This window comes from Dipteris shenzhenensis, chromosome 29, assembly GCF_047967505.1.
Source record: "Dipteris shenzhenensis isolate YYH24624 ecotype China chromosome 29, Dip_SZ_1.0, whole genome shotgun sequence".
Lineage (NCBI taxonomy): Eukaryota > Viridiplantae > Streptophyta > Polypodiopsida > Gleicheniales > Dipteridaceae > Dipteris > Dipteris shenzhenensis.
In genome coordinates, this window is record NC_141624.1 from 8,581,831 (window position 1) to 8,595,598 (window position 13,768).

Genomic DNA, 13,768 nt, shown 5'->3' on the forward strand with positions numbered 1-13,768 from the left:
CTTAATATATGTGATATACATATTAAATATAATATATTACATCTACACATTGTAGTATATAATATATTATATTGTATAATATATCATATTATATAAGATATTACATATATCATATAATATATAATATAGAGAACATCATATATATACATAGAAAGAGAGAGAGAGAGAGAGAGAGAGAGAGAGAGAGTTTGACTGAATACCTTCTCATGATGTTGAGAACTCGAGACACATGAAAGGAGGGCATGCACATGCATGGCCATTGGAATAAAAGCACAACCTCACACATAAAGCGACTAAGGGAGTAGCCACAAGAAGAGGGGAGGTAAAGGGAGGCAAGCAACCACAATGAGATGAAAGGGGTGGTAGAATGAAGGTGAGAGAGGCTCCAAGAGTATCCAGAAGGAATGTTGGTAAGCAAAGGTGAGGGGGTTAAGAACGAGTCAGTGAGAAGTGAGGTGTGGAGGGGTGGAGGAGTGGGTGAGTGATGGTGACAGAAGCAAGGGGAAGCAACCGTAAGGAGAGGGGAGGTGAGGGTGGAGCAAAGATGCTACACAACTCTAGGAGAAGGAGGCAACTATAAGGAGTGGGGTGGGGGAGCTGGACAAAATTGAGGGGGCTTGAGAGACATCCGAAAGCAAACAGTGGTGAACTAATGTGGTAGGGAGCAGAGGTTGAGGGGCAAAGGGAGCAATTGTGCCACAAGGAGAAAGGAGGGAGACATGGAGAAAAGGTGAGAGAGCAGCTATAAGGAGAGGGAGGTAGAGCGAAGGTGAGGAGGCTAGCTTGCAAGAATAAGGAGACAAAGGTGGACATCAATTGTGTAAGGGGGGTGATGAGCAGAGAAGTGGGGTGGAGGGAGAAGCCACAAGGAGAGGGGAGGTGAAGGGAGGGTGAAGGAACCACGAGAAGAGGGGAGGTGAGGAGGGGATAATGAGCTGAAATGCAGATGAGGGGAGCAACTGTTGCGAGGGGGTGAAGGTCATGAAGAGGCAAGGTGGCAGGTATCATGAAGTAATGAGGGGAATTTAGAGAGAGGTAGAGAGAAAAGGGTAAAGAGAGATCTGGGAGGAGAGGAGAGTAAGTAGAGAGGGAAGGACAAAACAAAAGAGTTCAGAGGTGGTGATGAGAATGTTTGAGAAAATAGTTCATTTTAGTTTAGCATGTCAGGAACTAAAGGTTATGTAAGAGTCCATAGCTTAGTGGGTGAAACAAGATGAGTATCATTCATAAGGCTTGCCCGAGATCGAAAAAGAAGATGAATTGAATGTGCAGCATGGAAAAGGGGAGAGAAAGTTAAGCGGGAGAGAGAGAGAGAGGGAGAGAGAGAGAGGATTTGAAGGGAAGAAATTAGCAATGAGAGAGAGAGAGAGAGAGAGAGAGAGAGAGAGAGAGAGAGGATTTGAAGTGTTGGTGTGGCTCCACGGGGGGCCAATCCCTCAAAAAAATGAGCTTTCTCAAATGCCATCGGCTTCACTCAAGCCTTCATATATGGCAGCCTTCATATATGGCAGGCCAAAAAACAAAGGGTGGTAAGAAATCTTTAACCATCTTTGACGGGTCAAGCTACTCCTGACAATAAAGGCTAAAAGTAAAAAGAGATTAAGTTCTTCTAATCTTAACTACCAAAACAAGTTCTGCATTAGATATCGCTTTTATAATTTTTTAATTATCTCATATATAAGTCTTTGATATATAAATTTTTTAAATTGGCACCACTCATTCATGCTTAGAGACACTCTATAAGTATAATTTAAACGTTTGACGGTTCTTATGTTCTCCTTTAATCCTTATATCTTGAAATTAGCATGAATTATCGCATAATAGACAATCAAAATAAGGTTCAAATTTAGTGTCTCACATGATATTAGGTGCCCTAAAAACTCATGCTATTCCATGTATCCTATTGAAGACATACAAAGTATGGTTGAGTTTGTTACTTGTTAGACTTGTTATATCCTACCACCAAACTAGTTCTAGTTTATTTAGTTGGTTTGAAGGATTCTTTTGAAAAATTCTAGGAAGTAGCTAAGCTAACAAGGACACAAAAGCATCCTATGACATTTTTATGTCCTACCAAACTAGTTCTAAGTAGTTTATTTCGTTGGCTTGAAAGGCTGCAAATTTGGGGAGAGCAATGAATGTTAATAAAAGAAATAGCTATAAGGAAAATCATTGTATTAACAATTCATAAATGCAAACTAATAACAGTGACAAGCTGAACTTGACGTGGGACTAGACGCATAGGAGTTGTCACCTTTGTAGAAAGTTTGGTTTGGATGTGGAAAGTTTTGCGTGACTACCTCTTAAGGAAAGCTGGCAGGCTGCAGCATGGGTGGATGATGTAGCGATGAATTAAAACTGCTCAGTTCTTGTTGTGCCGTATCTAGATTATGATCTTGTAAAGAGAAGGAAGTAAAAGATGCAGAGCTTTGCAATTGGACAAGAAATTGCCCTCTAAGTCTTGTATAGCCGTAATACGTATGTAAGATTATATGCTTATTATTGTTGGTGGCTAGTAGTATTCATTAAAGATCTTACATGTGATTTGGTCCCATTAAAGATTTTAAATGTATGTAGCAGCTGTATGGTTGGTGGCGAGTATTATTCCTTAAAGATCTTACATATGGTTTGGTCCTGTATGTAGCTATTATCCTAACTGGTATGACTTACTCAATCAATGACATTTTCAGGAGGTAAATCAGCAAAATGAATACTCGTTAACAGAGGCTGCAACTTCACACTCAAGCGGTCCTTCACATTAATTTCGGGCTCAAATTGCCTCCGAGTTACTTATTCGACAGCTAATGTAGACAGAAAGCCGATATATTCCCTCCAGCTCAAATTTGAACAGTCAGAAGGTCACAACACTACTGGTACATAGTTGAATACATCAGCCGTTGCTTGTACAGGTATGTGCATGGCAATTAGCCGGAGGTCTCACCCTCTAAAACCATTTGAAGCAGAATCCAATGCTATGAATACTCCAGAATAGAGGAGCCTGGCAAATTATGACTCACTCCCAGGCTCTTTATTGGTTTGTGCCACTACAAACTCTAGCACGGTGCACAGATGTCAGGGATGATCTCGCGCAGTCGAAGAAAACCGATAGTCCCAAAAATTCGTTGACAGTAATTACAGAGATCCTCTTATCTTCTTCCCCACTACACAACAATTAGGCTGTAGTTGAGCCTCGGGGGAAGAAAATGGAGGAAGGCTACTCAAAAGCTATGGACGCAGTTTCTAACCGCTTGTCCATAGTCTGAATGCCAACCAATTGAATCTGATTTATTGAAGGTTACGTCTGGCAGCGCACATAGAAGTACTTTACACGACTCTTCCTTCCATCCGTCCACCGAATTTGTGGCGATAAGCCTAAATAATGTAAAGAATTCCTCCACCGACATGAGAGAGGCCGTCTCCGACCGTTTTCTGTCGACATCAATCTTCAGTATACCCTTTACACGGATGGGCTAAGTCGGGACGAAGGTACCTATGTATCCAAATCCCATAATGAAGAATGCTGCAGCTTGCAGGAAGAGGTAGATGTAGAAGTGGTTGTGCCCGAAGTGGAAATCGTATACAGCACAAAAGAAGATGTAGAGACCAGCGAGCAATTCCAAGACATGCAACCTGGTTTTGCACCCAACAAGAAAAAGCAATTTACAAAAAGTTGATGGAACCAAAAGAATGGCGAAACGGCAAGAGACTCATGGACGACTTACCTCTCCCCAAATTTCATCCTTGCTCTCTTGCCCAGCTTTCCTAGCCTGCTCTTCAAAGCATCTCCTAACTTTTCTGTAACGATCCACTCGTTCACGCGACCTAGGTCGAAAAGCCCGATGAACGTCGCCTTTGTGCGGTGAAGAGACATGACATTCTCGAACAGGATCCAAAACACGAGCAAATGTAGCGATCTGCAAGGGTAAAGTGCATCCAAGGTTAGCGATTGAAGGAGATATAACACTTGAAGCCACACATAAGAATAGAAGCTGAGTACCTCAGAGTGCACACGGCGTTGAGTATGGTTATGACAGAAGGCATATAAATTGCACCCCACTTCGGTAAGTGCACTTCGGGCACGAGGACAGTGGTAGGGATGACCATGCAGTAGAATACAAAAGTGACGATATGAGCAACGATCTTCCGGACGAAGAAGAACGCATAGAGGATATGAAACTTCTTCCAGAATTTGACTCTCTGCCGGAAAACAAAGAAGTAAATCCGTCAAAGGTGTTGAAAATGCAGCATTACGTTTGATCGATTCTTTGTATCCAAGAATACTGGGCATAATTCAACGCAGCACCACAAATTACAAGCCAACTTAAGGTAGGCACTAGATTAGTTTCGATTCTCTGACATGATCTTCAAGAAGTTCACCTTGTTTCCAATTATGTCTGGCAGAATCTTCCTGAATAAACTAGCAGGCCCGCAAGACCAGCGGTGTTGCTGATAACGGAAAGCCTTGAAGGTACTCGGCAGCTCGTTCTTCACCTGCATTGATCGTTGAAACAGTCGCTAATGTTGGCGATTTCGGCCCAGATGACAGCCCGCTTTGGCGGGTTTCACCTCAACAGATAATTTGGCAGAGAATAACGCAAAGGTTATGTGAAGGCAGACAATTATACCCCGAGATCATTGAGATACACAAACTTCCATCCCTTTAGACTCGCACGGACAGCCAAATCCATGTCCTCCACTGTGGTTCGATCTTTCCAGCCGCCAGCCTCGTTGATGGCGCTGATGCGCCAAACACCGGCCGTGCCTGCACGTCCGAAATAATGATGAGACGCATTGAAACAACATTCGAAGTTTTGCATAATCAGCCGCATTATGTGTTCGTCAATAATCTTGCTTAAAGCACGACGGCGTTTATGTTACTGTGCAAATCTTCCCTAGCCCGACGGCGCCGTTGATATATTGAGATGTTTGAGTTTTATACCGTTGAACCCAAAGAAAGCGTAGGTCGAGGAGCCCACTTCTTGCTCCACCGAAAAATGATAATGTAAGGACATCTCCTGCATTCTGGTCATCAGACATTCGTCTGCATTCACTGCGAAATCCACGAAAGGACAGTGATAATCAGAACAACCGCTAGTGGAAGTCGTCGTAAGAACAAACGGTCACTGCACACTTCAAGATGACAAAACAGCGATCTCAGCAACCAATAAACAATGAAATAAATTTGAAAGATTTTCCGTTGATTACAGAAGACGACAGATCTTCTAGTACGTGTGTGTGTACACAACGTATATGATAAATTTGATAATCATCGTCAGAAGATCTAAATGGGACATCGGCGAAAACTGGGCGTGTTTGAAACAATTCACCGCCTGCGCCTGCGGTCAATAAACCGTCTAAATGAATACAACAAAGATTACAGTCTGTGCTTATTAGATTGGATTAGCGCCGTCAGTACTACTGGAGGGAATAAATCCGATCAGTCAACGCAAACTTTAAAAACCTAAGCTTGCAGTTGCGACACGCTTACAAAGACGGTGGGGCGTGACCAGACATGGCATGATCTAACGAACAGCAGGGCCTGTATCTATTCGACAATATAATAGAAGGTGTACATCATACAAAAATCGCATTCTAATCAAACGATGCCAGCACGCACACATATCTTAGTAAGCTGTTTTGTTATCTACACAGTTTTTTGCCAGGTGATGCGGTCTGAGACAATAAAAAAATTGTTTCAGCGCCCATCAACAGCGTACAATACGAAGAGTGCATGAACACCCTGGTCCCTGACGCTGTAGGAAAGAGTGAAGACTAAACGTTTAGGCCACTACATCTGAAAATATATTTGCTTAATGGGAAAAAGGAGGTGTCGGTGGAGAAGACGTGGAGCCACCGTCATGTCCTTTAAAAGCGAGAAGGGATGGGAAGGGATGGTTCTAGCAAAATCAAGCGCTAATAAATAGATAAAACAGACGAAAAACATGGCCACTAAAAATTCGAAGCAGGAAACATGAGAAGGCAGTGGATTGGGATACTAATGGGGAGGCTAAAAAAAGGTGGGGTGTACAAATTTCGCAATCAAGGCAAGGCATGAATGCATCATCTGGGGGTAGGCTAGGGGCATTAAAGGGGACAGGGGGATGGGGGACAGGTGTCAGGGCAAGATTCGAGAAGGGAAGGGACTGTTAGTGCAGCTGCTGATGCTACTGACAAAAGAGAGAGGGCAGGGGATGCGTAAAAAGCAGAAAGGTAAGGTTTGGGCCCTGGGGTGTATTTTGGTGTTTGCAGGTGAGACGTCAACACAACGCTATGGGCAGCACTGCACAGCCCCACTTTGTCTCCCACTGCCCTTCTTTCTCTTTTCTCCATTGTAGTGCACCTTTCTTCGATTCTGCAATCTCAATCCCTCTCTTATTATTTCGTGTATATAACCGATTTCTCAATCCCTCTCTGATGGGTGATTATTTCTACCCCATCAATCTGTCTCTCCTCTCTCCCTCCTGGCTTTTGCATTCCTATTTACATTGACTGGGTACATGCTCTCTCTCTCTCTCTCTCTCCTATTTACATTGAGTGGGTACATGCTCTCTCTCTCTCTCTCTCTTTTTGGCTTTTGCTTTTTTTTTTTTTTAACAAAAACAAGCTCAAAATCGTATTAAAAGGTAATCCCCAAAGACAAAACGGGGAAAAAATGTTACAAAAATTGTAAACTTACATTACTATTTCCATTAGTGGGTACATGCTCTCGCTCATTGGCATTGCTATTTTCCCTCGTGGTACATACTGTGCGTCAGTACACAATCTCTTTGGCTCTGGCATTACTATACCCTTAAGGTGGAGAGGGATGGAACCTCAAATATTCCTACAAGGGCAAAACTCGCTCTCCCTCCCCCTTTCCACTACTTCCGTTGGCATTTACATAGGTCTCTCTCTCTCTCAATAACTCTCTCTCTCTCTCCTCTTTTACTACTTCCGTTTGCATTTCTCGCTACATAGTCTCTGTCACTCATTGACCTTTCTGAGTACCAGAGAGCCTCTCTCTCTCTCCGTGCATTGTCTTTCTCTCTCCCTCGCTCCCTCTTTCAAGACATATAGAGCCTCGCTCCCTCTCTCTCCTTCAATACGATCCTTCACGACATAGTCTCTCTCTCCTTCACTCTCCTCTTTCGATACGATCCTTTACTCAAAGTCTGTCTTTTTCTCACACTCTGCACATAGCCTCTCTCTCTATCGATCTTCTCTCACACACACACACACAAAAAAAAAACCGCCTCTTCAGACAAAACAGACAAAACATACAACGTCCCCCTTTCTCCTTCCCATCCCTCTCCACCTTTGCAGCTTTGCTCTCTTTTGCGTCCTACTCTACGTATTCTCCACTAACCTTCCTCCCCCAATCATCCACCAGCTTTCCAGCACCATCCTTCAACTGATCCCCATCAACGCAACCTTACAAAACGAGGCGTCAACCAACTCGCATACTTCAAACCCCACACACACATGCATCTTGAGAGCATACTTCAAGCTTTATATCCTCCTTACCGAACTTCCATCTCGCTTGCACCAGCGCTATCTCCGGATTGTACATCAGAAACGGGACTGTCCGCCACAGATACTCGGGATCTGGCTGGAAATCCGCGTCAAAAATCGCCACGTAGTCGCACTCCTTCACGTAGCTGTGCTTCATTCCCTCCTTGAGAGCCCCGGCCTTGTAGCCATTCCTGTTGTCACGAATCTCGTACTTGATGTTTATGCCCTTACTTGCCCACCGCTGGCATTCCATTTGCACCATCTCCTGTAATAAAAGTTTGCAAGTAGAGAAGCTAAATAGTGCAATGAATCACTTTTTCGCTAGGCTGATATAATTCATAGCTACAATGAAATGCCAATTTGTTTAAGTAAAACTTTGCAGGATGTCATCGCTTGGATAAAGGGCTAAATTACAATCACAATTGAGCACAGTCAACAACTCGCATGTTACTGCGCACTCACATAACAATTAAAGCGACAAAGGGAGAGCAAAGACCCATAACAAAAAGGTTCACCCACGTTATATAAGGAATAGAGGTAGCAATGCTCAGAAAGAAAAGCTGGAGGATGCAAACCTTAATCGTAGTATCGGTTGAATCATCCAGCACCTGCACTATAATTCTGTCCGAAGGCCAGGACAGACCGCAAGCTGCCCCAATAGAGAGCTGGTATACCTGCATTCACGATTGATTTCGTCTCAAATTACGTCCCACGCAATCTAAATGACCAGGTTTATCGACACAAATCGAGTAGCATCTCTCCTACTGCCCTGCACCACAATGTGACCTTTGAAACATGAAGCACACAAGCAATCCAAAAACAAACATGTACCTCTCTTTCGTTGAACATCGGAATCTGTACGAGAACCTTTGGGTACGCAGAATTGGCTAATTCCACATCGTCCTTGATCGACTCAAATTTGTAGCGCTTCTCAGGCTTCCTTCGGAGGAGTTTCACTAACACGATGACACCACACATGTAAACTCTCTCCACGAACATCATTACCACCATTACCAGGCAAATGTTGACAGCCATTTGCACAAGGGGGGCGACAATGGGCGCTCGGATCTGAAACCATAAGTCAGCTAGCTGCCCGACGATGGTCATGCCCGGCTCTGATTGACCGGCTTCCGCAATCATGCTTTGGGAAGAGCGACCCATTGTGAGACTGTAAAGAGCTAGATCTGCGAACCTCTGTTTTGCTTCCCGCCGGTGTGCAAGGAAGGTTCTTCCACAGCAGCTTGCGCTCCTAGCCTCAAACACCTGCCATGAACGTGGATAGACCCCGTGCGATCAGATCTCCGGTATTGCAGGTGCAAGAAGTTGAGCTTAGAGAGACCTGACTTTGTTAGAGCCCAGCTCGCATCAACCTGAGATTACAGACTTGCCTGTTATGGTGGCCAGGCACGGCATTGCCGAACACTGCTTTCTCGCCGTCCCAATAAGATTTCGGGGGAAAAGTGCGCACTCGAGTACAAGCCCAGCTTCAGAATCTTTGCTGCAATCGGGACTCTTGAAGCACCTCACTACCAAATTCAATCTCGACTCTGTAAGCGATTAGCAGATCACCAGCCTACTATAGTGACCTCGCTTCGAGCTCCTTGGACTCGAAAGAAGCAGCACTAGCGCGTGCAGCTATGGAGGCACTCAACAGGTAGGCGAGCTCTTGCCCTTGATCGAGCTGCAAAAGCTAGCACTGGGCTTCTGACCCGCCCCCTAGTGCCCCCCGTATGGTGCTCTATAGGCTTACAACTCTTTGCTCTGGAATGCTGCTCTTCGGGGGGCCTTAAGAATGCCTACCGCGCGGCAGAGACGGAACCTGCATTGTTCTGATGCCTTCTACATTCGGGCCTTTGCATAATGCAACGTTGTTTCCAAGTCCCTATCGTCTGGTTGATAGTCCATCCCAACGATCGGCAGCTGCTGCGTCTCGTTCTACACCTCATGCCCTCTTGCTCGGTCGTGACCAGACAGCCTCTCACTACCGGCTTCCAGGGAAAGTGTGGAGAATCCAACCCTTACTCCTGTGGGCTATGGTAACCCAGTTTCGGCGGCTCAGCTAACTTCCGTCACAGGCAAGATACTCCGACAGAAAACTCTGGTAGCCGAGCGTCGACTCCCCAACAATCCTATGATGCTGTTTCTTACTAGGGGAAGCGCGCAGGATTTTTGTGAACGAGTTCGAGAAAAACGTTTTTCAGTGATGCCTGCTACGTCGGCTTGGGACCCAGAAGGAAGCCCTATGACGAGACAGAGCAAAGGAAAAGGAAAAGGAGAGGTGAGCTGGGCTGGCAAAAGAATAATGCAAAATGGATGAGATGAAAACGGGGAGAAGAGAGAAAAAAGAGTGAGCGCTGAGATCAAACGAAGTTCAGGCAGTTAGCCGAAACGCGAGTGTGACGACAGTGCTGAGTGAATGGTGCTATGAAGCAGAACGGGCGGCAGTGCTGAATATAAAAGTAATCTCGCCAGAAGCTAACAAACAAAGACGAGGTGGGATTTTCTGATGGAAGATTGTGGGTGGAAGAGAATTGTGTAGGGAATGTGAGGATAGGGAATGTGAGGGTGAGTAGTAAATTGAGTGAACAAACAACCATAGATAGATTGATTCGCGGAGGAGAGCTACGAGGGGAACCGAATCAGATGTATCCTTTACTTTGAGTGATAACAGTGGCCACCTACTACCCTTACTTGTGGCAAAGTGAATTAGTGTGTTTTGCACTGCTGAAATTGAGAAATACCGGCTAAGATTCCAGCTCGTCTTTAAAAAGCGGATGAGATCATTGATAGGTTTTGAGATAAAAAACAGATAAGACCATTGATAGGTTTTGAGATGCAACAGTCTGCTTGAATGGAGGTGCTAACACAAAAACCTTGTGTTTTAAATACCGTTAAGATTTTTGATTCATACCGTATATTTGTACAATACCGGTTAAGATTTTGATTCATACATTACAATCATTCGAGCATGTACTCAATTAATACAGTCTCCTTGTTATGTATTCAATCGGTTGACATACATGATTAGATCTAAGCTCGTTTTTGGCAAAAAGCTAGCATTTGAAGCGATGGGTAGTACCAATAGTAGCTTTTAGATGCAGATTCAGACACTTTTTGTTTATGGGAGAAATGAGATTTGCAGTGTGGTTAACAACTCGACTTGCAGGCCATTTTACTGTCACCGACCAAAATTCATCAAAGATTTCTGACTCCGCATGCAATAACTCCTACGCATCAACAGCTCATCCCACATTTTCTCACTCGCAGAGAGTCGTAGCTGTTATCATGCTTTCCAGTTCTTCATCTTTCTCACCGGAATTACAACGCCTTTCTACCTTGGATTGATTTCTCAGGTCCTTCCACTATCCTTTTCGTACCAGAAATTTCTCAAACCCTTCCTCAGTCCCCCTCCCTTTAGGCTTTGAGCTCTTTCCACAACACCCACAACGCCAGCCAACCAGCCCAACCACAACGCCAGCCAACCAGCCCACCTTGTGTTCGTTTGCGAATCCTTCTCCACCTTTTATCTTATTCTTATTATCCAGCCCACCTTGTGTTCGTTTGCGAATCCTTCTCCACCTTTTATCTTATTCTTATTATCTTATTCTTAATCCGAAAGCTCGCTTCGCTCAGACGTCTCTCTCCCTCGCTGGCCTTCTTTTCCAGGGCTCTTGTTGGTGTATCAAATTCGCCCTTCCAGCACGGATTGACGTTTAGATTTGCATCATGGCTCCAGACTCCCATCTGGCCCGAGGTAGGCATGCTTTTGTAGTAACCTTTTTTCTCGTGTTGCCGTTGGAATGCATTGGGCGAGGAGAAACTTTTTTTAACGTCACATGAGAGTATTATTCTTATTAATATTATTCTTCTTAGTATTATTATTGGGTTGTTTTAATGATTCCATCGATTCCATTATGTAATTATGAACGCATGATTTCCCTATCATGAGAACTCCCCTTAAATTGCATATTGGATTTCGCCCGTAACATGCCAACATCATCTCTCGTTTAGACATCATCTCGGTTTAGTATGATCAAATCCCCTCTCTCTCTCTCTCTCTCTCTCGCTCTCTCTATATATATGTGGCAACTCCTCTATACACCTTCCTTCCATGAGTTGGTCTCTCTCTCTTGCAACTCCTCTCTACACCTTCCTTCGATGAGGTGCACATTCACAACATTAACTAGCATTTTTAGTCACCTTAGTGCAAAAGATGGATATTTCTTGCATTAAATTTCCATCAAGCTCCAAAGAAGAGTGCATTTGCTCCTATATCTGTTGTAGCTGATCTTTAAATTTTCCTTTTACCAAAATTGTGGCATTACTCATTACATAACCTTGCACAACATATGTTGGGCATGTCCAAGTCCACAATCTCTAGTGAATACGCTGTGCACTCTCCCAGATGCCCCTTATTGATGAGGCGATAAATGTGTTTATGGGGAAGTTTTTTTGAGTAAGTTGGAACACCCCTCCATATGAGGTCTGTTGTTGTGATAGCGGAGATACATCGGTGGTGGCAATACAGGGCCCACTACTTTATGAGAAGGTAAGGTTGTGAATCATCGGGTATCGATCTGAGGCAAAGGGTGATCAAGCATTGACCTAGAACAATAGAACACAAAGTAATGAATTGAGCCTAAAGTGGAGCAGACGTATCAGTTTGGGAGTTTAAAGTTTTACTTATTGTCAATGTTGACACGTCTTGGTGGAGCTTGAAGAATAAGGGTGGAGCAAGAGGATGACAACTTGAAGTAGAGGGTGGAGATGAGTTTGAAGACAAAGGTGCAAAAAATTGCATGTAGGCTCCCAAATAAATAGCCAGTGCCCACCTGCTACTAGTAGCCTAGCCTCTACAATCTAGACTTTCAGAGGTGATCATATAAATCATTAGCCTACATTAAAATATAATCCTTGGAAAAGATTTGGGTCACTAGGGAAATTTCTCGGCCACTAGAGCCTAATCAATTCCAAAGCTCATTAGATCCTACTGTGCGAAGAAGTTTGTTGGGCCACCAGGCTTCTACTTTAACTTATAGGCCTTTAATGTAAATCATTAGAGTACATTAAATTGGGGAAAATCCATGCTCCTATGCTAATGCGTAATTTGATCCCACACTTTGATCCATTTCCTCCACCACACTGTGACTAGAAATAGATTGTCCAAGAGGACCATGTCATCTATTATAGATGCTAGAATTATTCTCCTACTTACTGACAAAATATGAAGAGGGGAGAAGAGAAGAGTGGAGATGAGGAGAGAGGGCACAGCTAGAGAGCACACCACAAATGACTAACTGTACACTAGATTTAGTTGAAAAAATAGAATATATACAAACCCTTTTAAGGTTAGGGTTAGGAAATCTAACCCTTTCCTTTATAGCACTCTATAAGGTTAGTGCTATGCACATATGATCATGTGATGGTGCTATGCACACATGATCACATGATGTTGAGCCTGACAAAATATGAAGAGGGGAGAGGAGAAGAGTGGAGATGAGGAGAGAGGGCACAGCTAGAGAGCACACCACAAATGACTAACTGTACACTAGATTTAGTTGAAAAAATAGAATATATACAAATCCTTTTAGGGTTAGGGTTAGGAAATCTAACCCTTTCCTTTATAGCACTCTATAAGGTTAGTACTATGCACATATGATCACGTGATGGTGCTATGCACACATGATCACATGATGTTGAGCGTGAACTCTCAACACCTTCCCTCAAGATCAACATCATGAAGTAGGCCTTCCCTCAAGATGATGATTCTGGGGAATCGAAGAAGGACTGAGCATTACATTCCATCACACCCCTTTAATGGGAATGTCCTTCCTCTGCGTCAAACCAAGAGCTAGTCGGTGTTTCTTGAATAGCTCTTTACCGAGTGGTTTGGTAAAGATGTCTGCAACATTTTCTTTGCTATCACAATGCTGCAGTGTGATGTCACCAAGTAACACTCTTTCTTTGATGAAGTGCTCCCTGACATCAATGTGCTTTGTCCTGGAGTGATATACTGGATTTTTGGCCAATGCTTGAGCCGATTGATTATCACAATATATTGTTGTTGGCTTTGACTCATTAAAGTAATATGTTTCTAACAATAGCCTTTTGAGCCATATAGCCTCACATGCACCTGTAGTGAGTGCGCTATATTCTGCTTCAGTCGAAGACAAAGAAACAGTTGGTTGTTTGTTTGACAACCATGATATAGCACCTTGACCAAGGAAAAATGCATATCCCTATGTCGATCTCCTGGTCTCATGATCTCCAGTATAGT

General features: G+C 43.7%; 1 protein-coding gene across 1 annotated transcript; it reads right to left on the reverse strand.

The window, feature by feature from the left end:
- Positions 1–2,754: 2,754 nt before the first annotated feature.
- On the reverse strand, positions 2,755–10,080 carry LOC147882392 (glucomannan 4-beta-mannosyltransferase 9-like). Its single transcript, XM_087401155.1, has 9 exons — positions 8,323–10,080; positions 8,067–8,165; positions 7,504–7,756; positions 4,940–5,050; positions 4,626–4,762; positions 4,378–4,491; positions 3,998–4,197; positions 3,723–3,914; positions 2,755–3,630 (listed from the first exon to the last, which is right to left on the reverse strand). Exons 1-9 carry the CDS (start codon positions 8,650–8,652, stop codon positions 3,471–3,473), a joined length of 1,596 nt encoding a protein of 531 aa, XP_087257281.1. The 5' UTR covers positions 8,653–10,080; the 3' UTR covers positions 2,755–3,470.
- Positions 10,081–13,768: the final 3,688 nt, after the last annotated feature.